General features: G+C 42.8%; 1 protein-coding gene across 4 annotated transcripts in view; it reads left to right on the plus strand.

The window, feature by feature from the left end:
• Tulp4 (TUB like protein 4) overlaps positions 1-27,929 on the plus strand; it is a 153,814-nt gene that overhangs the window by 110,572 nt on the left and 15,313 nt on the right. For all 4 annotated transcript variants that reach the window (XM_050135776.1, XM_050135777.1, XM_050135778.1 and 1 more), the window contains 7 exons: positions 2,230-2,364; positions 6,288-6,454; positions 12,675-12,899; positions 13,920-14,154; positions 22,326-22,470; positions 24,994-25,138; positions 26,811-26,904. In XM_050135776.1, coding sequence (XP_049991733.1) covers positions 2,230-2,364; positions 6,288-6,454; positions 12,675-12,899; positions 13,920-14,154; positions 22,326-22,470; positions 24,994-25,138; positions 26,811-26,904 — 1,146 coding nt within the window. The remainder of the gene's footprint in view (positions 1-2,229; positions 2,365-6,287; positions 6,455-12,674; positions 12,900-13,919; positions 14,155-22,325; positions 22,471-24,993; positions 25,139-26,810; positions 26,905-27,929) is intronic.

The raw sequence follows: 27,929 nt of genomic DNA on the forward strand, positions 1-27,929 counted from the left end.
TGAGTCAGCATTGGCTGTTCACCCAGTATCCCATCTCTGCACTTTTTATTAAAAGAAAAATGTATTATTAAATGGTGGAAAGGAACAATTCCTTACTTAAAAGGGTGTCATACAACTACAGGCTCCTGTCCTCAATTGGTTTTGTTGTATGCCCTGGAGTTGAAGCTATGCATTGACTAGTTTCTCATCGTTCCTGCTGTCATGAGACATGCCATTCTGGGAAGGGCTTGTCTCCTCCTCCAGTCACAGAGACAGAGGGGCTTCCTAGGAATTTTTCCCATGTTAAAAAGAAATGATCAGGAGGATTTCAGGATTACTGGGTCATAGGAGGGAGAGTGTTCAAGCACCCACAAATTTACTCAGGAGGTAATTATCACTTTCCTGATGGGACACAGCCTTGATAAAAATGTTGCTCATATTTTTGTAGTCTAAGAGTAATAAAGTCAGTTTCTATGACATGTAGGCAGCTTGTCTTTAGACAGATCCTGTCTAGTAAATGGGATCCTTATTTTACTAGAAGAAGAAATAGTGTGCACAGACCAACATTAGAAAGCATTCTAAAGTTGATCTGAGGCAGCAGGCTACCCCTGGTACTTCTCTAACCAGAGTTGCACTTCTCAGAAGCAGTGGGGTGCTTTGGGGGTAGCATACACTTGCCTTTTAGGTGTGCAGTGTTTGAGTGCAGAGGTAGAATGACACAGTGACTCAGAGGGAAGGGAAGAGATGCGGTTACCCACAGGTGGATATCCAGTAGGCCACCTTGCCTGGATGCTGGAGATGAGTTCAGTATGACTGACTGTGACACCTACAGAAACTTCTGAGGAGTTCTGGCCATCCAGCTCTTCAAAGGGGCCTTCTTGAAATTTTTTTTTTAACCAGCTGATAGTGGCAGACACCTTTAATCCCAGCACTTAGGAGGCAGAGGCAGGCAGATCTCTGTGAGCTAGGACAGCCTCGTCTACAAAGTGAGTTCCAGGACAGCCAGGGCTATCCAGTAAAATCCTGTCTCAAAAAAACCAATCCCCCCCCCCCAAAAAAAAAACCCAGGTTTTAAGAATTCATTTATTTTGTATGTATGGATGTTTGCCTGCATCTGTACCTGTGCACCACATGTGTGCAGTGCCTAAAGAAGCCAGAAGACGGCAGTAGATCCCTGGTACTGAAGTTACAAGAATGGTGGTGAACCACCATGTAGGTGCTAGGAATCAAAACCAGGTCCCCTGGAAGAGCAGTGAGTGCTCTGAACCAGTGAGCCATCTCTGCAGCCTGGCTTACTTTCTTAAGTAACATGGGTGAACCAGTTAATGGCCTCTTACACAAGATCACCCCTAGAACTTTCCAAGCAGAGTTTCCTTATGCTGGCCATGTACTCCACACATGGTACAGTACTTAATGAGTCATATCTGGTTCTGCCCTCTCTGAAAACTTAAGGAACTAATACTGGCTGCCTTGCCTGCTTATTGCCTGTAACATTCAGTGAAGCCTTTTGTTCTGTGCATTGAACCACAGTTAAGAAAACATTTTTTTGTCCCCTTCCCACCATTCTTTATATATATATACCTTTTAAAATAATGTACACTTAATATCTGAAGAAACAAATAATGCTTTAACATACACGTTAATAAAGTCACACAGGCTATCACCCCAGTTCCTCTGGGCCTGCACATCCTACATCCTATCCTCATTCCAGCTGCCCATGATGGTACCCCACTGTGTGACTCCTGAGAGATGCAGTGCTGTTTCACTTGGTAGCATCCCAAGCCAGGCTGGGATCTGTATTATTAGACAACTTTTAGGGCACTGTGGTGGTTTGAGTGAGAATGGATGGCCCCATAGACTCATATGCTTGAATACTTGGTCCCCAGTTGATGGAATTGTTGGGAAGGATTAAGATGTATGGCCTTGGAGGAGGTATGTCACTGAGTATGGAATCTGAGGCCCCCAAAAGCCATTCCATTCCCAGTTAGCTCTCTTTGTCTCTTCCCTTATGCATAAGGATGCAAGCTCTCAGTCAGTTACTATTCCAGCACCATGCCTGCCTGCCTGCCTGTGACTTCTATCACCCTGCAGCCATGAGCCCCAAATTTAATGTTTTCTTTTACAAGTTGCCTTAGTCATGACAGCACAAAGTCACCAAGTCAGGCACTGTGCAACAGTGTAGCTTTAGAAATCTGAACCAGGTTTTGTGCCCATAGTCTCTGCCTTTCACTCGGCCTTGTGTTTCTACAGATGGTCCTGCAGCATACCCCATCCCTGTGCAGAACATCAAGCCTCTGCTCACCGTCAGCTTCACCTCGGGAGACATCAGCTTAATGAACAACTATGATGACTTATCCCCTACTGTCATCCGTTCAGGGCTGAAAGGTACAAAATACACCTTTCCCCATAGGTGGGACCTGTGAGCATCTGCCTTCTGGACTGGCGCCTGTAGAGTTCTCTCCTGTACGATGACGTCTTTACTGGAGTTTACCGACAAGGGCACTCTGCTAAGCTCCCTGCTTATCTGAGCATCTGTAGCTGCTTCTTTCTTGAGTTGCACACTCAGGCTTCCTATTCACCTTCTCTTTTCTCCTCTTGAACAACAGCATGGCCTGTTGTTATGGTCACATCTGTCACTTTACTCAGGTAGCAGCGGATTGTACACAGTTGTCCTTTACCCAGAAGCACGTAGAATTTTGGCAAGCTTACTAAAGAATTGATCATTATACAGTAGAGTTACGGTGAAAGATCTATGGAGGTTCTAGACGGTCATGTGTACATGAAGGGCAGTGATAAGTGCTGGTGTGAAGAAATGTTTTCTCAACAGAGTCACTGGGAATGTTCTGATTGTGAAATTCAAGATTACTTAAAAACATAGTGACTTTGCTAGATTTTTTTTGGGGGGAAATCTTGCCTCTTTAGGGTTCACTGGACAAAGTAGAAAAGATTTTAAATTTTAATCCTGGGCTAGGGACCTACTATCATCTGAATAGGGAGACAGACAAGCTAGGCCTTCTGTGTAACTAGTTGCTGTCTAAGTTGGCTGTGGTCAAGAGTCATTGCTGTGGCAGCAGCTGCTTCTTGTCTAGGTTCTCTGGGACTTGGGGTATGAGTCACGTTGTGTGCACCCCACTTGGCAGCAGTGCACTGCACTCCTCTGTGCTGCCCACACACTTACTCAGTCTGTTTTCAGATTGCAGAATATTTTTAAGCAAATTGTACTTGTTCTTAGGTATCTCACTTTGCTGTTTCAGAACTGCACTTGTAAGGAATTACTTCCTCTCTCAGTCCTCCAGGACAGAAACTACCCTATACCATAGATAGTCCCTTCAGGAGTGAAGTAGTCTTTTTCTGTTGCTGGCAAACTTCAATTCTTGGGTTGCTCTGTTAATTATTTTCTGAATGTTCTGTCTTCCATGGAGTTAAAAATAGGACTGGCCATTATAAATTCCTTCATGTGTCTCCTACTCTAAAGTTCTATTTTTATTCAAAAATTCTTTTTTTAAACCTTTTAACAACATTTGCCAATTTCTTGAGATCTGCCTCTAGCTGTAGAATCCTAAATTTTGTTCTCTATCAAATACCTGGTTACAGTTCAAAACATTGTAATTGCCATGGCTTATTGTTTTTTTTACTTCTTTTAATCTGACTGTCTGTACTCTGTCTCTTTCAAGACTTTACCTTTTTTTTTTAAAGAAAAAAAACATTTACTTCTTTTTATAACTGTCTATATTATTTTTCTTCTCTCTCCCAAGCCTACGTACATTTATCCCAACACTGTGACCCATTTAGAGGTCATTTATGTCTGAATCTGTCCTATTGTGTATCTGTAATTTTTTACTGTCCAGGAGCACTTCTTAAAATGCTAAGTGCTTCTTAAAACTTAAGCTGCACCACTGCCAGGGTAAATACGGTACTCCCTGCTTGCTTTACTCAGTCGGACATGGTGGAACTGTTTGCTGCCTCCTAGAGCCATGCTCATAGCCCCATTTTTAGGCACACAGCCAGTCTGTGTTGCCATGAAGCAAGTTGTAGCACTCTGGTCACAAACCCCATTTAAATGCTCCATAGCCAGACCTCTGAAAAGAGTCAGAGGTATTTGTGCTGGCAAACCAGAAAGCCCCTGTTTTTGGTTTTTCTGTTTGTTTGTTTCTTTCTTTTTTAAAGAGGCCACACAGTTTTTACACACAGTACCTTGCTCACTGCAAGCCCATCTAGAAAAAAAAAATATGGCTACCAAGAAAATGCTAAACTCTGTTTTTGTGTGAGTCTGGAATTCCTTTTCAAGCTTTCTCAGGTTTTAAGTGGATTTCATTTTGGCTTGGGCATCAATTTGTCACCAATTTGTCACCAATTTGTTGCAAGGAGGGAACTGTTTGTTCATCCTGGCTGCCCAGAACTGAAATAATCACACAGAAACTATATTATTTAAAACACTGCTTGGCCCATTAGCTCTAACTTCTTATCGGCTAACTCTTTTTGTTTGTTTGTTTGTTTTGTTTTATTGTCTTTTCGAGATAGGGTTTCTCTTTAGCTTTGGAGCCTGTCCTGGAACTAGCTCTTGTAGACCAGGCTGGCCTCAAACTCAACAGAGATCCTCCTGCCTCTGCCTCCTGAGTGCTGGGATCAAAGGCATGCACCTCCGCCACCCAGCTAACTCTTACCTCTTAATTTAACCCATCTTCATAAATCTGACATCACCACGAGGTCATGGCCTACCAGCAAAGTTTTAGCGTGTGTCTGTCTCCGGCGGAGAATCCATGGCTTCTCTATGACTCTGCCTTCTCTCGCCCAGCATTCAGTTTAGTTTTCTCCTGCTAGCTCTGTTCCCCTATAGCTCTGCTATAGGCCCAAAACAGTTCCTTTATTTATCAATGGTAATCACACAGTCTGGCGTCAGATGTGTAGAGCACCCTAGATGGATGTGTCTTTTAAGTTTCCCTCTTCTGTTGTACTGAGAATCTTGTTAACCAGTATATTTACTTGATTTTTAAAAATTCCTTTTTGTTTTCTGGTTTGAGTTTTTATGAAAAGTCCAGTTTATTGATGGTTGTATGATTTCAGGTGTTTACAGCCTTTTCTGTTCTGTTTGTAACTGTGTGCCTTAGCCTTGTTTCCTGTTTCTGCTCTGTACTATGCTGACTCAATGAGAAAGCTCTAGGAGCTGACTTGCCTCAAGGAATGCTCTCTTAGCTTTTCCAGGAAATTAAAAAACTTCATTGACTACAGAATGCACTGACTTTACCATTAAAATCATTTTCATCAATCACATGGGGTTTGATCACATGTCACCTGTTAAAGGTTGGGCACTGAATTCTAGCCCTGGGTTCTGAACTGTGTGGTTGTCATGGTGGATCACTTTCAATGGTTTAGTTCAGCCTCTCTACAAAATGGATCTAGATTTTAGAGAGGTATCTAGATGGTGGTTTTTAAGGAACTGAGAGAAGGGAAAGAGCTGAGAATCTTATTACTATTAATAGGTGTTAATTAGTTTGTTTACTTATTTCTTTTTTCAGCAAGAGATAAGTAATTGCTCTTGTTAGAATAAGCTACAGTGTTTACTAGCCATTTGTAGGTGGGCATCTCTTCTCCAGTATGAAGATTTTCTCTACTAACGCTGTCTGGCACTTAGCAGGAATGCCTTTGTTCTCTTCTCTGCTCTCATGTATCCTAAGTGTCTAATAAAAACCAGAGCTCTCCTACATCATGTGATTACTATGCCTGAGTGTCACAGGCCAGTGGTGCCCTGACATTAATTACTAAATTTTGGGTTTGCCTTGATTCATTTGTAACTGGATAATTTATAAATAAACTCTTTAGTCGACAGTGCCCATGAAGGATGCCATAGTAGCAAAGCCCTGATAGAACATGCCTTAGCCTTGGGTCTTTCCTTATAGAAGTTCACCATTTTATTATGGTAATGATGATACTGGAGGTAGATAGTTCACATGCCAGTATTTGTTCATTTTTATCTTACATATTTTGTGTATATGTCTATACATACTTGAATAATTAGATCTTGCTATGTAGCCTGGGCCAGCCTTACACCTGTGACTCTTTTGCCTTAGCCTACCAAGTAGATCTGATTCACCCTGAATTAGTTACATTCCAGAGGCACAGAAATCCCTAGCCAGGTAATAAATACCTGCTTTTAGTAGAGAATTATTATCTCATAAGAGATGTTCCTTCATGAAAGAAAGAGGAAGAGCCGCTGTTGTCTTTGTCTGGGATCTCTGTGTTTAAAGCTACTGAAGAAACAGTCATCTGTCTGTGTCCTCATGCTAACCAACCCTTTTGTATGTTTTCAGAGGTGGTGGCCCAGTGGTGTACACAAGGAGACTTACTGGCAGTTGCTGGGATGGAGCAGCAGCCCCAGCTCAGCGAACTGCCCAATGGTCCTCTTCTGAAGAGTGCCATGGTCAAGTTCTACAATGTTAGAGGGGAGCACATCTTCACACTGGACACACTTGTGCAGGTGAGGACACTTGAAAATACCTGTTGCTACGGTCCATCTTTGGTAAATAATCAGGTGTTAGTTATTGTTGTTACCTTTGGCAAACTTTATTTTAATCTTTTTTCCTCAATTGATTCATGACATATGAACCAGGGAAATAGGGAAGAAAACGTCTTTTACCATTTAACCAAAATGCTTGATTCCATTTTGAAATCAAATGAGAGAGAAATAGAGGGATGTGTTTCTGTTCTAGCCACTTAGCAGGAAACCCTGAGATGACTGAATTCTAGGTCTGCACACAAGAGAAACATAGAGACTTAGCGTATACCTCCTGTAAACACGAGAGGCAACCATAGAATTGACAGACTATAAGGTGGATTGCAGAGGGCTGTGTTAGCCTGCAGGCTTATAGATGTTGCTTTTTAGATGTTGCTCTTTTGAGTGAGGGAAAGGCTCATCAGAAGGAGAACAGTGTTAGACAAAGCCATGGCTTGTTCTGCAGCCTTTTCCACCAAGGGACTCTGGCAGTTCATCTTCTCATCCCCAGGCTGTAGCAGCACAGTTTCCCCTGTTTCTGTGAGTTGTGCTCCTTATTCCTCATGCAAATAGAATCACAGGGAATGGGTCTTCTTTTTCTCCTCCAGCATAATGCCCTCGGGGTTCATCTGTGTTACAGTGTACAGGGTGAATATGCCTACATTTTTATGGCTAAGTAGATTTTATTATTTGAATATAATACACTTTGTTTGCCCATTCCTACATCCATGGACATTTGAGTTTCTTCTGTCTTTGGCAGTTGTTTTGTTTTGTTTGAGACAGAGTTTCTCTTTGTAGCCTTGGTTGACCTAAAACTCAATATGTAGACCAGGCTGTTCTTGAACTCAGACCTTCTGCCTCTGCCTTCCAAGTGCTGGTATGAAGTCATACACCAGCTCACTTGCTGACTGTTGAGTGTCCTGCTGTACACATGGCTGTACAGACACCTCTCTAAGACCTTCTGTAAGTTCTTTGGATATGTACCCAGAAGTTCACTTTTAACTTTGTGATGACCGACTGTTTTCCACTGAGCTGCGTGTTTATACCTCCCCACCTGCCTTTCTAAGAGTCACACTTTCTCCATATCCTCACTAGTGTTTGTTATTATCTGGAAGTTGTGTTCTTATGTCACACTGGGTATACGTTATGTTTGTTTGTGTGCTGCTGGGCACTGCACTGAGTATCTCTCTGGTATTCGTGCATCTTTAAATAGATAGCTTTTCAAGTCTTTTGCTCATTTTTTAATCAAGCTTTCTTTTTTGTTTATAAGATTTAAATGTCAGTTGCTATTACATCTTTGTGAGCAGAGTAGAATGTTTGCTCACTTATTAATCCATGGATATAGCTGATATTTTGAGAGGTTACTATGTGGCTGTCATAAGCTTTTAAGTACCACTGTATAAGAGCTAAACAAAAAGACAAAATCCAAAACCTTGGAAACAGTTAAAGAAGATACATAATGATCACAGATATATGCTCCAGATTTTGAATTAGAATTGTCTTCCAGATGCTGTGGTAACAATGGTAAAAGGAATACTTAGTGGGACTTGCTTTTCGTGGGGATTTTTCCAGCTCCGTACTTCCATGAGGACAGATATCATTTTGAGGATCCATAGTAATTACAAACCTCCTATCAGCCATCCCTTACATCAGAACAACCCGAGTAGAATGAATCTGAGGTGGGTTTTCAGTAGATAAAGCCACTGTAACACGATTCTTTGCATTCTACTTTATCTTGCCTTTCATCACGGCCCTTGTATTCGTCCACCTATTATTCCTCCATGAAACAGGTTCCCCTCTCTTACCTCATTTAGTTAAGCTTGTGAAATCTATGACACCCCTACAGTTGTCGTGGCTGTTTGTAAAGATGTAGAGCGTTCATCCTGACAAGGAACCCCTGAGGGGCAGGCTCCTCTGAAGGTCGGGGTCTACCCATCAGTGCTTCACCCAGAAGCCAAGTCAAACTGTCAGCTCTAAGTCCAGACAGATGTGTGGGTGGAGATAATTAGGAAGTGGGACTAAGAGATTCAAGTAGAGATTCCTCATCCTGAAGTGAAATTGGATTAAGTGCCAATTGGATAGTGAGAGAGGGTAAATACAGAAAGAACTCCCTATGCTTAGAGAGTAGAATATGGACTTCAGTTAGCAAGCAGCAGATGCAAAGGACTGTTGAAATATGAAGCGGCGGCGGGGCTGCGTCCCCAACACCCCGGCCGCTTGGCTAGCTCATGCCCGAAATAACAACACACAAACTGTATTCATATAAGAACTGCTTGGCCCATGAACTCTAGCCCTTACAGGCTAATTTTCGCACCTGGACTAGCCCATTTCTAATGATGTGTGTAAGCACCCCAAGGTGCGCTTACCGGGAAGATTCTAGCCTAAGTCCATCGTGGGTTGCAGCTGCCTGGGAGAGCAGAGCATGGCGGCTGTCCGGTCTCTCTGGAAGCAGCGCAGAGTCTGACCTCACTTCCTCTTCCGCCCAGAATTCTATTCTGTTTACTCCTCCCATCTATGTTCTAACCTATGAGGCCAAGCAGTGTGTTTATTACTTAACCAATGAAATCAACAGATTGATATGACACTCCCACATCAAAGGAGATAAAATGTCATAAAGAACCATTCAGGGACATATGTCAGCCTACAGGACAGCAGTTGAATGTATACATGGCAAAACTGGGTTTGGAGGTCGTAAGGTTGAGTGTTATCATTATGAGGGAGGTTATACTGTAAATATTTTTTCAGTCAGTCACTGTTTATGGAGCCATCTCTTTCTGTGTTAAGTGTTCTAGATGCTGGAGATGTCGCTACAACAGCAAAGATAAAGAGTGAGCAGCCATATTTTTTTTTCTGAAGTACAGTAAAATATTTGAACTTTAACTGTTTAAAGTGACAAAGCATGCAAAGAAGATAAGGAATGGGAGATAACATGAAACAGACGTGTTTGTTCATAAGCAACTAGTAAGACCTTGCGGCAGAAAAAGAAGAAATATGCAAGACCCCAGTCAAGGTGGACACTGAGCTTGGGGCAACATGGTCAACCTGGAAGACATGCACAGGGAAGAGAGTTTAGCAGGAGCCATGAGACAGCTTCCGGCTGGCTCCCTGACAGACTGGGGAGGTAGATAAAAAGCACAGATGGAAGTAGATACAGGAGCCCTTGGGAGCAAAATAAACGGAGAGGAAATCCACATGGAAGCTGGGAGCTTTTAAAGCAGAGCCAGTGGTGCTGTTTCCTTCCCCTTCCTAGAGTCAGAAACACTGGTACCTGGTATAAGGATCTGGTGAGGGCCTTGATGTCATCAAAATATGGCAGAGGACACCACACAAGACAGAACGAGCACAGCAGCTGGAGTCCCTTCCCCTCTTAGTAAGCCAGTGCCTTCCTGCAGCCTCACTTCATGACCAGTTCTAACCCCAGGTCCCTCAAAGGTCTTACGTCCAAATAACAGCCATGTCATTTAACTATGAGGGTTAATTCAGCATCTGGGGACACATTCAAATGTGTGCATAGCAGGCAGGCAGGAGAAGATGGGAAGTTTTTCAGTATTTCTAAATTCATAAGACTTCTGTACTTAATTGAATATTTGCAAATTCAGCTTGAGACATATCCCATGATTCTGTCTTTGAATACATGTCTGCCCAGCCTGCTGTTCCCTGGATAGTGAACGTCTTACTCGGCTTTCTCAGTTCAAAGAAATCTATCCCTAACACCTACTAGATAACATGCTCTTTTAAATCTGCCCAAAGCTTTATGACCTTCTTTTCCTTAAACTCTTATAGTGTGGAATGTCTTCGGCATGTATTTATTACTTTACTGTCTTACTTTCTTCAAGCCAAGGGCCACATTTTCCTTGATTTTCTGACTTTCCCTTTGATGCCCAGCTTGAAGCAACACCATCTTCCCTTGCTGTGCAGAAGTCCTGCTTCTTCCTGTTGATCTGCTCATCCTCCTTGGTGGTGCATTCTTGCTTGTATCCCACCCAGCCTGTGGATTCTTTCCTGCCATGCAAAACTAGCTCATTGTCAGTGCTGTCTATGAAGCCTGTCTCTCCTGTCCTGTCATCTCTTCTGTAAACATGTTTTGTTGTTGTTGTTTCTTCAGTAAAATAGCCTTGACCTAAATGGACTAGGGAGAGAATGGGGTTTCATAATCGACAAAATGACAGGTAGCTGATTTTCTGAGTGAGGCAGTACACAGTCTTAAGACTGTCCGTTGTATCGGGACACCAGTACTTAGGAGTGGTGGCCACTTGTAATAAGCACCATTTATTGGGTTGGGCCAAGAGTTGTAGTTCTCCCATTTATTAGCTGGAACTAATTGCCTAGCCCTCTTGATTTCTCTGTCCTCAGGTTTTAACAGGACCAGGAGTGTCTGTGTGACAGTTGAGAGGACTGAGACAGTTCACAGGAGTACTTACTGTGACTATAGTGGGGTCTGAAAATGTGCTTCCTTTAAAAATGGATGGCAATTGAAACTTCACATTTAGCTGAAAGTCTGGATTAGTAGTGTAAATTCCTGGTATAAAGAAAAGAGATACGTGTTTAGGATAACTTTATATCTGAATATAATCAGCCATTATACAGAAATAGTTCCATGGAAAGCAGAACTAGGAGGAGAGAGGGCAGGAATCTGCCTTCTGCAGTCCCTGTACTGCTGGCCTAGCAGATCCATTCATCTATCAAAAAGGAGTGAAAACTGCAGGAAAGACAGCAGGTGTGTCAGGTTGTACAAGTAGAGGACTGGATATCATGACTTAAGCACTAAGTTAGGAATGCTATGCTGGGTATAGGGTGCAAAGGTAAAGGGTAAGCAGGTGTCTTTAAAAAGAAGCCTGAGGGCTAGGGATTTAGTTCAGTCATCGTGTGCCTCCACAGCACGACTCCCCAACACCACCAAAGTAAATAAAAGTCTGGTGCTACTAGAGCCTCTACCCTAATTTGTAGCTGCAGAAGTTAATGATCACACACACACACACACACACACACACACACACACACACACACACACACACAGTGTTGGTCTGCAGTATCAGTGATCATGCCTTGCTGAAGGGTTCCAGTAGTCCACCCTCTGTAGAATCATCTCATTGTAGAAGCATAGTTTGAAATGTTCTAGAAGTCCTCAAGTTTGAATTCCTGGATCCATAGCTAATAAATGCATGATCATCCTTGGTTGGGGAGCTGTGATCCAGCCTCGTGGATAAATGTACAAGATAAATATCTTCAGCCTTGCATTTTGCTTTGAACCTGAAACCAGGATTAGCTGACCCTAGGGGCTATTTTAAGGAATTGTCTTTATGTGTTCCTTTTATCTTGATGTTTGCCACTAAAGTGTTGTGAAAATTCTGTTCCTATCTGTCATTCATATAAAAGATCTGACACTCCACTTGTGATCTCTGAAACCCCTAGAGACCTCATTAAATTAGCACTCTTATCTGCATGGATCAGCATGAACAAATCTCACTGTTTCTCTGTCACAGCCCTTCATCTCTTTCTGCCTTGCTCAGGTTATGTAATACTTGTGCTTAGATAATAATCTTGAGTTTGAGATTTATTTCAGTACAAGAAGTTTGTAACATATGCATATTCGGATTGCAGCTTGAGTTTTCAGAGAAGATCCTTATAAACCCCGAGAGTCTTCCCCAGGAACTCTGCTTCCCCAACTCTCTCTTTTCAAAAGAGAAGTCTGCTTGCCATTCCTGGCCCATTGCTTTGAGGATAGTTGAGAAGAGCAGTGACCTAATTCCTGAGTTGTAGCCTTAATGGGTCCCAGAAGACCATGGTTCTACCTTCTCTTAAGTCTTCACAGCATTCCTATTTGACTCAAAATGTAGAAAACTTAGAGCTGCGATTAGTCCCATGTTTCAGGACTGTGAGCCCCACATACATTGTTAATTTGACCTTTAAGTGCTGTTTTTTGGGGGAAATTGATTGGAAAAAAGGTCGTGTGATTTACCTCTTCATCACCTTCTAATTCATTGGCGCATCACTGGGTACTTTGAGGATCCAAATGATCAGCACTATGTTAAGAAGTATAGGTGAGTGTGCCCTGAGACCGTTGCCCCTGCTCTTAGCAACCAGTTAATACAGAGCTAATATTCTCTGCTATGCTTTAAACAAAACAAAACAAAAAAATTCTTCCAAACTGTCAAATGACTTAATTTTGCTGAAACAATAACTGACCCACCTCTTTTCCCGGCAGCGCCCCATCATATCCATCTGTTGGGGCCATCGTGACTCCCGGCTGCTTATGGCCTCAGGACCAGCCCTGTATGTGGTTCGTGTAGAACACCGAGTGTCCAGCCTCCAGCTGCTGTGCCAGCAGGCCATTGCCAGCACCCTTCGAGAAGATAAGGATGTCAGCAAGCTGACCTTGCCCCCTCGACTCTGTTCCTACCTGTCCACTGCCTTCATTCCCACCATCAAGGTAGAGTCTTCCCACCCTTTCCCTTCTTCCTTCCTCCTAGCCTTTCTACCAGAGACTGGAGAGCTACTGCAGGTAGCGGAGGTGGCACAGAGGCTTCTCTGTTTCCCCATGAGATTGCCTGGGGCTGGCTGCATTCACTTTGCAGAAACCAGCATGTCCTTATTTTGTCTGCAGCCTGCCTGGCTGGCCTTCCTATTAGTGTCCCCATGAGGTTTGCTTTATGTGACTGGCTTCCTTTCTCATGGCCAGCTTGATTAGTATGTCATCCTGATGATCAAAGGAGCAGTTTACTTAGTACCTGACAGTATACCAAGTACTTCATGAAGACCTGTTTTGTTTAGTCTTGACTTTCCACAGACTCTAACATCATTGTTTCCACTTGATAAATCAGGAAACAAATTCATATCAGGGAAGTAGCTTGTTATGTAGCTAGTTATGAGACTAGTCAGGATTGGTCTTAGACCATTTCTCAGGCTTGTGTTCCTCCCACTGTACTAAGTGTGCCTCCCACATACTGCAGCTCCCAGCCATCTCCTATACAGACTACCACCCAGAAAATACCTCTATAGAGGCAACATGTGAAGTAGATCTGCCAGTTTCTGTTCACATGAAGCTTTCTGTGACTATACCTTTATACCCTAGGACCTTTCCATATTCTGTCTCTAGGTAGACTTACTGATCACTCTTCTTCTAGTGAACCAGAGTTTTAGAGTCTCATGGTTCTCTTATCTAAATTACCTTACAATATCGATAGTGTATCAGGAGTTCTCAACTCCTGTGTATTAAATCAGAAAAATAGATGTCCATGCTGTCCCAGGGTGTTGCAGTTCATTGTCCAACATGGGACTCTGGCTTATTTATTGTTTAGAAGCCTCATAGTTCTGAATCACCATTCTACAGCAGAGAGTTGACCTCTGCATGACCTCTACTCTGCAAGAGTAGCTGTGACAGAAGCCAGTAGTCTGCTCTGTACTTTCTGGAATCCCAGACCTGCTTTTTCTGCCTCTGTCTTGCCTCTAGCCCCCAATTCCAGACCCCAACAATATGCGAGACTTTGTCAGCTACCCCTCAGCTGGCAATGAGCGGCTGCACTGCACCATGAAGCGTACAGAAGATGACCCAGAGGTCGGTGGGCCTTGCTACACACTCTACCTTGAATACCTGGGAGGGCTCGTGCCCATTCTCAAAGGGAGGCGCATCAGCAAGCTGCGGCCAGAGTTTGTCATCATGGACCCTCGGACAGACAGCAAATCAGGTGGGTCCCTTGCTGCAGGGACTGCAACCCTTCTTTTGTGGTGTGGAATATCACACTCTTAGAGCCATGCACTGAGAATACCTGTTTCTGAGAAATGCTCTCGTGCTGGCTAGTGTGAACATTCTCATAGCTGCTCCATTTCCTGATTCCCACCTAAGTGGACAGTTGTCTAAATGCCCTTGTTGGGAGGTTTTCACAGCATTCCATGGATATCAGGGTGAACAAACGTCTGCTCCCGTGCCAAGGAAAGCTGCTGGTGTAGTCCTCTGGCACTGAGTGTAGACCCTCTCACAGTCACTGGGTGAAGTGTCCATTGAGTACCTTAGTGGAGTACTGGGGAAATAGAAACATTAAGTCTCTGCCTGCCTTCCCAGAAGGGTGTCAGAATCCAGCTTTTCAAACCTTCAGTCCACCTCAGCCTTATGCTTTTGTCTCTGTTGCACTGTTTTGCTTTCAGTTAGGTTCTAGTGAAAGTTTCTTTCTGATCCATTAGTTTCAGCATGAAACAACATTCTGTTCTTGTAGAAGTCCCTTTGGGCAACAGTGCTTAGACATGCTAAAGGGGCCTCTCTTCAGGATGGCAGGCTGAGACCCCCCACAGGAAGGGACTGTGGGGCTTTGTGCCAATTAGTTGCCAACCAAATGTCCATATACCTGCTAGTACCTGTAGCTTACAGATTCTGCCACCTCCCTGTGAACACAGCCACAGAACGCACAGCATTGACCTTGGTGTCCATCTCCTGTCAGGATCTTGCTTGCCCTGGAGGAGGGAACGGGTCATCTTTATATTCCAAAGTGCCAGGCCTTGAGACAAGATTGTTTACATTGGATTTGTTTCATTAGTTAATATTCGCCACTTGCTAGTGCCAATTCACTGTTCCAGTTGTGTCTCTGAAGCAAGGTCTCCCTAATTCCTAAAGCAAGTGGTCTTCTTCACCCTAAGCCTCCCTTGGCACTGCCAGTATTTAGAACCGTGTTGGTTGGACATTATCACAGCATCCATGGCAGCGTTCTCTACTAGTGTTCCCATATAAAATCAAAAGTCAAAAAAATAATAAAGTTTGCAAAGGCATTTGTTCATCATTAGTCCTGACTTTGGACTTGCATGATCAACTAGTACCAAGAGAAGAGGGAACAAGTAGAAGAATTGAGGGTACAGGATGGGAAAGTTGTACAAGTGGCTTCGGGAGGATAGTGGGCTGATGGAGGGCACAGGGAGGGGCCAGGAACCTCAGAGCCTGCGTCCCTCTCACTCTGCATTTCTCGCCCAGGGATCTTCAGGAGGCACAGCTCTAAGAACTCAGGCTGAGACTGAATATTAAGGTCTCTTGGGTGAAGGGCTTGTTTTTCTCCCCCATGTGTCTCAGTTCCTCTGCAGAAGGATCTGCAGTCTCCCAAGACCAGACTTACCTGCATCCTAGCTGATTTTCTTTCATGTTCATACGCCAGCTCAATCCAAATACAGACTGCTCAGTTGCTAACACTTCTTTGAGAAATGAAGTGTTTTATCTTATAATATTTTTCTAAGACAGGGTTTCTTTGTGTAGCTTTGGTGCCTATCTTGGAACTCGCTCCGTAGACCAAGCTGGCCTCCAACTCACAGAGATCCACCTGCCTCTGCCTCCTGAGTGCTGGGATTAAAAGCATGCTTCACCACCGCCCAGCCTTATCTTAATAATTTCATAATTAAAAGTTATAAAGTAAATAATACAACACCAAGTCAGTGCCCACTTTATATGATACTTGAGTCCCTGTGAACCCTGCTAGAGAACAAGACAATTTAAGCACTTGAAAAGTTCATCAGATTCAAACACCTCATGACAGAAATAGAAGCTATGTCACAGGCACGGTATGACTAATTGGCAAATAAATGGTATATATAAAGTAGCTCAGAGGATGGAGGTGATTGTAACTTTGAAAAGCCAGGACTGTCTCATCACGAGAAGCTAGTTAACCCTTCCTAGACTGCACAACGTTATTTCTCAAGATATGGCCCTTGGGCCATCTGATAGGTATATTTAACTGTAAGTCCTAAACTCACTCTTAAAATAACTGTTGAAGTCTGCTGTGAGACCTGGGTTCCTTGGGAGATTTTTGTTTTGTTTTGTTTTGTTTTGTTTTTTGAGACAGGGTTTCTCTGTAGCTTTGGAGCCTGTCCTGGAACTAGTTCTCTTAGACCAGGCTGGCCTTGAACTCACAGAGATTTGCCTGCCTCCTGAGTCCTGGGATTAAAGGTGTGTGCCACCACTGCCTGACTCCCGTGGAAGATTTTTATGCACTTAATTTTGTGATTTACTGCTAGAAATTTTCACAAGTGTCTTGACAGTTAGAATTACCATGGTGGAGCCGGGCTGTGGTGGTGCACGCCTTTAATCCCAGCACTCGGGAGGCAGAGGCAGGCAGATCTCTGTGAGTTCGAGGCCAGCCTGGTCTACAAGAGCTAGTTCCAGGACAGGAACCAAAAAGCTACGGAGAAACCCTATCTTGAAAACCAAAAAAAAAGAATTACCATGGTGGGGCTAGAAATTGTGCTTGTCCAACACACACAAAACCCTGAGTTCAATGACCCCATAACCAGGCCTAGTGTAACATGTCTGTAATCCTCACATTTCAGAAAGAAAAGTAGGAGGATCTGAAGAGTTGATTCATCCTTGTCGGCATAGGGGGGAGGTGTGTATTTTTATACTCTGAAATATGTGTCAGAGAGAGAGAGAGAGAGAGAGAGAGAGAGAGAGAGAGAGAGAGAGAGAGAGAGATTTTTATACTGTGTAATATGTGTCCCAGAAAATTTTAGTGAAAATTCAGAAATTTGGAAAGGCTAGAAAATTCATTCATTAAAACCTGAATTTGATCCTCAGAAATAACTATACAAACAAACACACACACACACAGAGCCAGGCATAATCAAGCACACTTGTAGTCCTAGTGATAGGGAAGCCAGGCTAACTGATTGGCCAGTCTTACCTATTTGGTGAGTTTCAGGCTTCTGCATACCCATGTGCACATGTACTTACACAAATACACTGTCTGCAAATTTTCAAAAAGGGATCCTTTGGGGGCAGGAGATGCTGGGGGTAAAACCCACGGCCTTTCATAGACTAAACTTACAGTCTTCTACTGAGACATACTTTTAAAGAGATAATTAAGTTTAAGTAATTTATTAGGTTAAAGGATTGTGTCCTCATAAGAAGAGGGTGGGAGTACCAGCAAATAACTCAGGAAGTGAGGATGCCTGCCTCAAAACCTGGCAACTTGAGTGTGATCCCTTGGAACACTATGCTGTAGAAAAAGAACTGACTTCCACCCATTTTCCTCTGACCTCCTCGGGCACACTATGACATACACATGCCCTCACACATATACATAAAATAATATAATTTTTAGAATTAAAAGGGATAGAGCAGTTTTTCTAAACACACACACTATGGAAAGGGACTCTCAACACTAAGAGTCTGGCTACAATCTACTAGCCTGAAAAAACTCACCTTAGAAACCAGCTGTGGTGACATCTTCATCCTGGAGTGTCTAAGCTTCCATAATGGTCTAAACCAGTTTCTGGTGGAAAGATTCTTGATGAGTAAATTCTGAAACTGAGGTGGGTATGTCTGCTACTGCAAAAAAATACACAGAGAATGGAAATGGAGATGTTCAAGTACTGGGTAAATAAGCATGTCGTTGAAAGCTAGAGAAAAAGCTGTTACAGAATGCAAGGAATTTGGCCGGAGTGTGCCCTATGTTGTGTAGAAGGGGGACTTTGATATGATGATATTTTACTGAGGACAGTTGTCATCAGATGGTTGAAGAAGTGACCTGTTTCCTTTGGACTGTTGATAGTAGTGGACTAAAGGAATGAGGTCACCTCAGAAAGTAATTTTTAACCCTTTGGGATCAAGAATTTGAAGATTTTTTTAAAATTTCCACCCTTTTCATATTGCGAGAAATAAGAAAACACATTTGGAAGAGAAAGCTAGAGCCATGGCAGGGCTGTCATTTCCTGTGAATGAAGAAGTTTATAAAAGTGGAGAGGCACTGCCAATCTGAGCTAAAGGGACGTTGACTAATGAAATGGGGATTCACCAGTCAAGATAGTTAGCAGTATTGGCTTGTGGTTTACCCTGCCTGCAAGAGTCAGAAATGCTCTCAAAGGTGATTCAGAGACCAGCAGGGCTGCTTCTTTGATGTCAACAGACTCCACCTGCACCTTAGTGAGAGCCTAGAGGACAGCATCCACACCTGCAACTGTCAGGATGATGCTGAGCTCCAAGGGGGCCTTAGTAAAGGATACTAAACTAAGGGGATTACTCTCAATGCTTGAAATCTAACATAAAACCCCAGCACTAGGCTTGGGCACCTCCCTTCAAGTAGTTAGTCTGGATGGGGTTCCGAGAGACTCCCCAGTTGCTGTTGTTCTTGTTTTCCTGTCAGAACTTAAGGGCAAGACTGTATTTCTGAAGACACTACACACTTCAGTAACAGGACTTGCAGAACTCAAGCTGGTGCTGATTTGCAAACATTGTCCCTGATGGCCACTGTACATAGGTTAGGTGCTGTGCAAGCAACCAAGGATGGCTGTAAATCCTGCAATTAACAGTAACAACTGGCCCCTCAAGATATGCCAACACATGGCACTAATGTCTTGGAGGTAACCAATAGGTGCCTGATTGGACTTGAGGCTTGCTCAGGAGGAAGAAACACAGCTTTGAGATTGTAAACTTCACCAGGAACCTGGGGCTGGCGAGGTGATAGACCTTAGAGGAGAACTCACTACTGCTGTTTGGTTGAATTTATACAGTATTCAACTGCCTTCTAAATGTTTATGCTTAGACTCACAGTATATTTAGCTCTCACTCCTCCTCAGAGAAGTTTATTTTTGCAGTGATTGGAGATATAAGAGAACAACAGCTCGTCAGCATGTAAAGAATAAGTGGCTGTGGGTGGTGGTATCCCTAGTGTTTCTACTGCTGTGGTAAAAGACCATGACCGAAAGCACCTTTGCGAGTGTGGTGGTTTGAATGAGAATGGCCCCATAGGTTTGGATGCTTGGTCCCTAGTTAATGGAACTGTTTGTGAAGGGTTAAGCGGTTAGGACATTGTTGAAGGAGGTGTGTCACTGGGCATGTCTCTGTCTGTCTCTCTCCTCACTTGCTGCCTTTGAATACAGATGTAGAGCTCTCAGCTACTGCTCCAGTACCATGCCTGTCTGCCACCATGCTCCCCACTATGACGGTGATGGGTTAACCCTCTGAAACTATAAGCAAGCCTCCAATTAAGCCCCTTCCTTTATAAGTTGCTCCAGTCATGGTGTTTCTTTCCAGCAATAAAATAGTTTACTAAGAAGAGAGCAAAGGGTTCATTTCAGCATACATGTCCCCACACAGTCCATTAGGAAGGGAAATTGGGGAAGACACCTAGAGGCAGGGACTGAGGCAGAGGCCACAGAGGAGTGCTGTTTTCTGGCTTGCTTTCCATGGCTTGTTCATCTGGCTTTCTTACACAACTCAAGTACCAGAACTTTCTATGGTATGGGATGGGAGCCCACCTCTATCAGTCATTAATCAGAAAAGTGCACTACAGGCTTGCTGCAGGCAGTCTGATGGACAGCTAAGATTCATTCTTCCCAGGATTGTGTCACGTTAACAGAGACCAACCAGCACAGTGCCTATCCCTCTGTACATCTATAAACAACTTCTATACCAGGACTTAGAGAACATTGTGGAAGAGGGGACAGAAAAATCTAGGAGTCACCCAACTATCCTGTCTACCATACAGATCAACATTTTTGTATGGACAGTGACAGTTCAAAAGGCTTCATCCTGAGTTAAGGAGCGAAAGACAGTTGACAACTTCTACAGGAGAGAACATCCATTGTCTTTTAAAAATTTTGTTTAAATTTATTTATTTTATGTGTATGAGTGTTTTACCTGTATGTATGCATGTGAAACATGTGGGTGCCTAGTGCCCATAGAGGTCAGAAAAGTGGTTGGATCACCTAGAACTAAAGTTATGGATAATTTCAAACTACAGTGTGGGTGGTGGGAATTAAACCTAAGTCCTCAGCAATAGCAAAAGTGCTCTTAGCCACCGAATGAACTTTCTAGGCCCCTGTGTTTGTGTTTTCAGGGGTGAGCTGCTTGGTAGATTACCCATGTTCAAGAGGCGAGTCTGCACCCACATGTTTATGGACAGCTCTAACAGGACGTGGGGATATATATATATATATATATATATATATACATACATACATACATACATACACACACACACATACATACCCAGGGAAAGGGTGTGTGTGTGTACATGAATTTGAGATTAGGACCAGTAGAAGTTGGAGGGAATGAAGACTTTATATTATCAAAATGCATTATACTCACATGAAATTCTGAAGGGAAAAGGAGAGCTTCAATCCATAAATTAGAAAGACTGAAGAGCTGATATACTGAGGCATTATGAAAATATCAAGAACTAAAACTGGACTTTGGTATTTTCCTGATACTAATACTCTCAGCTTTTAGTAAAAGGGTTCCGTTTTCATCAGCAGCCAATGGTGAGGCACTGTGAACCCCTCCCTGAGAAATACTGAATTAAAATGGCAAAGAAACTCTTGGTCTGGCTTTGATAAAAAATAATACTATATAAAACTGATTATTCAGCTTTTAAAGCTAGTTTTTATTAATTCTGTATTTTGTAGAACTGTAGAAGGAGCTGCGGGCTGCATTCCTGCAGCACGGCTCCTGGCCTGGCTAGCTTATGCCCCGAAATAACAACACACAAACTGTATTAATTTAAACACTGCTTGGCCCATTATATCTAGCCTCTTCTTGGCTAACTCTCATATCTTGCTTCGTGGTGTCTTACCAGGTCAGCATGTCTGACCTGCGTCCATCTTGGGCTGGAGCTTCATCGCATCTGCCCTGGAGAGGAGCGGCATGGCACCTGGCTCACTTCCCTTCTTCCCAGCATTCTGTTCTGTCTACTCCACCCACCTATGTTCTGACCTATCAGGCCAAGCAGTTTCTTTATTAATTAACCAATGACCTTCCAACATCATAAAACCATAGTTTTTATTGTGATCCTTTCCTACACGGGTATCATTTTATTTTTGTAAGGTTTGCCCCCCAAAGTCTTTACATTTTAAACGTACTTATTATTTAACTATTTTTAATAGTCAACAGGTAGAGTAAGCACTAATGCCATTTTTTGAGCTGTTGTGGATATTATTAATGAAGAGGACTGCCTTATTGCTACACTTACACAGCCTTTCCTTGGAGTGTCCACATTGAGGCATTTCTTCTTATTCTAAATTTACCAGTCCCAATCCTGTGTGGTTAGGACTCCAGCCTTAAGACCTTATTAAACCTTAATTATCCCTTAAAAATCTTGCCTCCAAATAAAAATGCATGGCGAGTAGAACTTTGAGGGGACACAATTCAGATTCATGACATTCTTCACATGGGCTGTTCAAAATTTATGTATCTGCCCATGCAAAACCCAGTGGAAAGCTTTCAAGTTATTTCTGCACCAACTCTGAAGTCCAGTGCCTTATCTAAATGTCAAGTAAATCAGAAGTGGGTGTGACTACGAAACCAGACAAATTATGTTTGATCAGTAGGTGACAAGTCCTTACTGCCCAGAGTCTCCCTTTCAATTCTCTGACAAGGTCAACTGTACTACCTGGAATCTTCAGGCCCTAGATAGCCTATGGCAGTTTCAGAATTATTCTAGACAGATCTGCCCAGAGACCTTGCCATGAACTCAACTCACCAAGATGGTAGTTCCTGCAGCCCTGGATTGGTCAGGCCTTCCCAGGTCAGACGCAGGTTCCAGTAAGTCTGTGGCCAAGCCCTCAACCTAGTTTTCTAGTCTAGTTGAAAGTTGGCACAAGCCTAAGTAGGTAGTCACCTCAGTGTTCTGAGGCTCAATTGTAAATTTTTTATTTTCAGCTTTTAACATAATGAACAGTTTTGTATATTTCTGGGACACTAAAATATCACCCATTTTTAACAACAGTTGTAGAAATTGTCTACTTCTGCTTAGAAAAGAGCATAAAAATGTATAAGGAAAAAGACTGTTTTCTTTCTATTTCAACCTCTGTCATATGAGGAAGCCAATAAAGTCAGCCTATCCTATGTAGCAGTAACAGCTGCTTACACCTGATAATTGGTTTCTTACAGATGAGATCTATGGAAACAGCTTGATTTCTACTGTGATTGACAGCTGCAACTGCTCAGACTCCAGTGACATTGAACTGAGTGATGATTGGGCTGCCAAGAAGTCTCCCAAAATTTCCAGAGCTAGCAAATCGCCTAAACTTCCAAGGTAACAAACAGTATGCATCTCTTTGTTATGCCTCCAATGTGGCATGACTTGGTGGTTCTGGAAACAGAGTTCCATTGAAACTGATTGTAATAAGCATTCTGAAGTCTCTTAGGTCTAGACTGATGCACAATTCTAGAACCTTTTCTGTCGAAATGAACCTGACTATGTTGAGAAGAGGAAGGGAAAGGAAGTTCACACTTGCCCAGCAGCAAGATCAACTTCGCTTTTGTGTTCTCATCCCTCTTCATTCTGCATGATTCTGTCTGGAATAATTACAGCTTTCCTTCCTTCCTTCCCACCTTTCTCCTCCGGGATAGGAAGGACGTATGCTAAGGCCTCAAGACTTTACTAGGTCTTCCTAGGTCACTGAGGGTAGGTGACTTAGAACAGCCTTTGCTTCCCAGGTTGTTTACCCTTCCTGTTTCACAAAACAATGTTTTGAAGTAAACATGTTGTATTGAAGAGAATGCCAAGTTCTGTGTCTGTAACGCTGTCTGAAAGCAGAAGAGCTGGTGTCACCATCTGGAAGAGCATTATCTTCCTCCTCTTGCTGTCATGTCTATGTGACTGGACAGACAACACTTTGCTGTGGGTGGTAGTGGACAGACTCTTGCTTGTTTACAGTTCTGAGACAGCATGCAGCCTCAGAGTGTGATTAACATACTACCCTACACATAGCCAGATGCCCATCTTTTAAACAGCTGGTTCACTGGGCAATTGATCACCAGTGTGTCCCCACCAGTTCAAGATAAAGGACATGCCCATTATCCTTAAAGGTCTTTTGTGTTTCTTGCATTCAGTATGATTTCTGTTGCTATATTTTTTTAACTGTTGAATTTAATATGAATATGGGTACTATTTATTTAGCTTTTTTCCCCTCAGCACAGTATCATGGATATCAGTTGTTAGCTTTTTTTTATTTTAAATCACATTGTAGGATTATTCTACTATAACAACATGCCACTTTACCAATCGATGGATATTTGATAGTCCCTAATTTGGGACTGTGATGAATAAATACATTATAAACATTTTTGTGCAAATCTTTTGGGAGATATGCACTCATTTCTCTTGCATATATTCTTAGGAAGGAGTTACAGGGTCATGAGTTAAATACATTTTAAACCTCAGTGGAAACTGCCAAGTAGCATTACAAGGTAAGTGTATCAAATTAAATTTCTGCATCAGTGTTTAAGAATTCCAGAAGTTCCTGATCTCACTTCCGGCTCTGTTGTCACTTTAGGAAAGTTTTATCCATTCTGGTGGATGAGTAGTGGTGCTGACCTCTGAATTTAACTATGGGTATCTCTAGGGAATGATGATGCTGAGCTGAGCACTTACCCTGTGTGTGTCAGCTGCCTTTTTGGTGAAGTGTCTGATTGGATTTTTCCTTAATTTTTTTATTGGATTTTTTGTTGAGTTGTAACATGGAGAGGACTCCATGTCAGATACACATTTTGCTAGATAGTCCAGTATATGAGGTTCATTTGTAATCAGTGTTGCTCTTAAGAAATCTTTGTCCGTCCTAAGACCATAAGCCTCCTTCCTGTAGCTTTAAAATTAGTTTTCACACCAAATCTCAGATCTGCCTTATAGCCAAGCTAACATTTGAATATGACATGAATGAAGAGAAAACAATTATTTTTACTATCTAGATTCTCCAGTAATATGATTCATTGATTTTTTTTTCTTCACCTAAAGTTTGTTTAAACTGCATGTAAAATTATGATTGTAGTATTGTGTTTGGCTTTTTCTACTTCCTAAGAAGAGAGATCATTTGCCATACATTTTGTCTATAAATATCTTTGTGACGGGTTTTTCCTGTTGTTGTTCTCTTCTCCCTGGAGCTCTTTCTGCACAGCAGCTAAGCTGATAGTCTTAGCATGCTACTCCACCCCTCATCTTCCCATCTCTCTGGAGCCTGAAGTATCTTACCAAATTTGAAAACAGCGTATTTCTGGTGCTTCATGTGCCTTCTTCACAGGACATGATAACCTCACCAGAGTTGTTCCATAGCTCCATCTCTTGAGTAGACTGGGGTTAAACACCTGTGTCTTTACATTGTGGACAAAGGAGTAGAGAGAGAACATGGAATCAGAAACTTTGGATTCAGTTATTTGACTTAAATATTATAGGTGTCAGTGTTAGTCTGCTAATATTCAAGCTGACATACAAGGAATTTTATAAATCACAGTGATCATAGGATGAAAAACAGTCTTCCTCCTGCCATTCTGCAGACCTGTGGCAGAAGGCATGTGGACCTCTAAACATACTGTAAGTCAATACCTAGTGAGTGTTCACTCTCTAGGCTCTTACAGATGAATCACTTAGTCTGATCTCTGTATATATTACTTAGTATTTAGTTGGCATTCTTTCCTAAATCAAAACCAAGAGTGCTTTGAGAAATTAGGGCCTTGAGCATTGAGAGCCAGCATCAACAGCTGAGTGTCAAGAGAAAGAAGAGTTCTAGATTAAGATGCATCCCTCTGTGCCTGTCTCACCCTTCTGGCCTTGTTTCCACAGGATCAGTATTGAGGCACGCAAGTCACCCAAGCTGCCCCGGGCTGCTCAAGAGATTTCTCGGTCTCCCCGATTGCCCATGCGCAAACCCTCCATGGGCTCACCCAGCCTGACTCGGCGAGAGTTTCCTTTTGAAGACATCAGTCAGGTAGAAGTGCATAGCTGACAGTGACACCTCCAATGCTGTCTATAACATCAGGCTACCTGGACGCACCACTGTCCTTCCCAACTTGCCTGTCTTGCTCATTGCTACATCTGCATGCACACTGTGTGGCCCTGTTCCATGTACCTTTCTGTTATTGGACTCTTCCTCCTGGGTAACTCTGACTGAGATACACTCCCTCTTCACTTCTGCCTCCTAGCCCTGCAGTAACACCTCAGTTGTAGGAAGGGAATGCTGGCCATAGTCCCACAATCTGGCCTTGCCCGCCTTCTTCAACCTTTGTGCCCTGAGTCACCTCTCCATCTCCTTATTTTACTCCCACTCAGTTTGTCCCTAAGTCAGTTTGTGCCTTCTCTGTGAAGGCTTCTGCCCTGGCCCAGCCAGCAGATGTGGTGCCTAACCCCCTTCTGATGGTCTTCAGACCCTTTGTATACAAACCAGGGATGGCCATATTATCCATCCTTAGGTCATAAGTTCCTCCAAAAGCTGTCTTCTTCCCATCTGTATTTTACTTACACCCACCTTGAGCATAGCAGTGACTTTTTAAAATGTTCTTCATTTTAAATTGAATAATTGAGAGATTTAAGGACATAATTGTTTCAATTCAACTGACATCTGCAGAATCTATCAATGATAAAAAAGGAGAAATGAACAAAATTATATTCCATCACTTTGGTGGCCTTTTTACTTTTAAAGTTTTATTTATTTTATTTTAGGTTATGTTTTCATTATTTTTTATAAAGTTGTTATTAATCTCTCCTTTAATTAATTAGTTTGTTTGTTTTAGCTATTGCTAGCAACCCAGACTGATCTGGAACTCAGTAGACACCTGTCTCAGCCTCCCAATTGCTGAGAATACAGTCCTCCATTCCTACTTTCTTTTCTTTTTTTGAGAGGAAGCCATGCTATTTTGTCCAGGCTGGCCTCAGATTTCTACTTCATCCTCCTCACTAGTTGGAACTACAGACATATATCACTATTCTGAACTTTGATGGCCTTTAAAAAATAATTTTTTTAAAAAACGGGGTCTCCTCTAGCCCATGGTAACCTCAAACTTGTTGCGTAGGCAAGATGACCTTGAACTTCTGATCCTCTCAGCTTAACCTCACAGTGGTGGGATCACAGGTTTATATGGCCAGGCCATGTTTGTGTAGTGGTGGAAATCAACCAAGGGCTTCATGCATTCTGGGTGGACCTATACTTCCAGCCCTTTAATAATTTTTATAAAGATATATTTATTTATATATTTATACGTGCTTGTATGCATTTATGTGCACCAAGTGCATACATGCACGCATTGAGGCCAGATCCCCTGGAATTGGAGTTAGAAGTGGTTGTGAGTCACCTGATGTGGGTACTGGGAATGGAACACCAGTCCTCTGCAAGAGCAGCACATGGTCTTAACTGCTGAACCGTCTCTCTAGCTGCTGATGACCCCTTCAAACTGAACACATGGACATGGTGGAACAGTGTGCACTCGCTCCCAGCACAGTGGACCACCACTGGACATGGGAGCCCATCGTGCTCTAGTTAATCTCTCCTGTTTCTGGCAGTGTCTGCTTACAGCACTTTTCATGGTAGCACTCGGTACTAAGTGAACAACAGACGATATGAAACAGACTGAGATTCTTTCTTTTCTTCCCTCTTCTCCCCACAGCACAACTATCTTGCTCAGGTCACATCCAATATCTGGGGAACCAAATTTAAGATTGTGGGCTTGGCTGCGTTCCTGCCAACCAACCTTGGTGCAGGTAAAGACTCATTCCATTTTCTTACTGCCTTCTTTGGAAATCAATAAAACTTAGAGTTTCCGCCTGTGAGCGCTTAGATTAGAAAATGAGCTCTTAAGACAGTCTAGGATTGTTGTGTCTGTCTCCTGACTTTAGCCATTGTGACGTCAGAAAAACAAACCTGTACTCATTGTTTCTTGTCCCTGACCCTTTCATTCTTTTTTTTCCCCTATAAACTCTGTGTTATGAAACTAGTAAAAGTAGCTAAACTCTCCAGAAAAAGCACTGGAAGAGTTCTAAACACTCGGCCATTGTGAGCAGATTCAAGTTCCAGTGTCCAGGTTCTTAAATCACAGGAACTTCTGAAGAGAAGGGAAAGGGCATTGAAGACCAAGAAGTTAGCTGGCTGTGATGAATGTGGTTGTTAGCAGTACAGGTTTAGCATTCTTGTTTTCCTTATCTGATTAACATCAGAAGAAAACTGTGGAATGGAGGCCGGGCCCAGCCCAGGCTTAGGTCTTCATTAGTGCACCTGCCTCACTGAGACTGGGAAGAAGTGGAAATGCTAGAAGAGCCGTTCCCTGCCAGCTTCCTTCTGGGTCTTCAGATGCACAGTGCTGCTGCTGTCCCTGCCCCCTTCATTTTCTGGGTTGCCTCTCTCAGTGAGGCCAGATAGGCCTTGGCCCTTAATCTGGTATGTGTTCTCTGCACCCAAATGAGATTGTTCTTCAAGAATTCTGTCTACAGAAGTTGTATCTTAGGTAGACCTACAAAATAAATTATTCTTGAAAACCAAACATTAAAATTCCATCTAGGATGAAGTGTAGCAGCAGCACTCTGGCCTAGCATACTTGAAGCTCTAGGTGTGACCGCTCACACCATCACACTCACCCCAGATCCATATGTGCCTACAGATGTTTTTACTAAAACAGCACTTGCTTAGAGTTTTCATTTTGAAGTTTTTTTTTATTGAAAAAAAAAATTCCTGCTTCCTCCCAGCCTCCCATTTCCCTCCCCCTCCTCCCGCCCCTCTCTCCCTCCCCCCA

Source organism: Alexandromys fortis, unplaced genomic scaffold (assembly GCF_014885135.2).
Source record: "Alexandromys fortis isolate MF-2015 unplaced genomic scaffold, M_Fortis_MF-2015_v1.1 scaffold_23, whole genome shotgun sequence".
NCBI classification, from domain to species: Eukaryota; Metazoa; Chordata; class Mammalia; order Rodentia; family Cricetidae; genus Alexandromys; species Alexandromys fortis.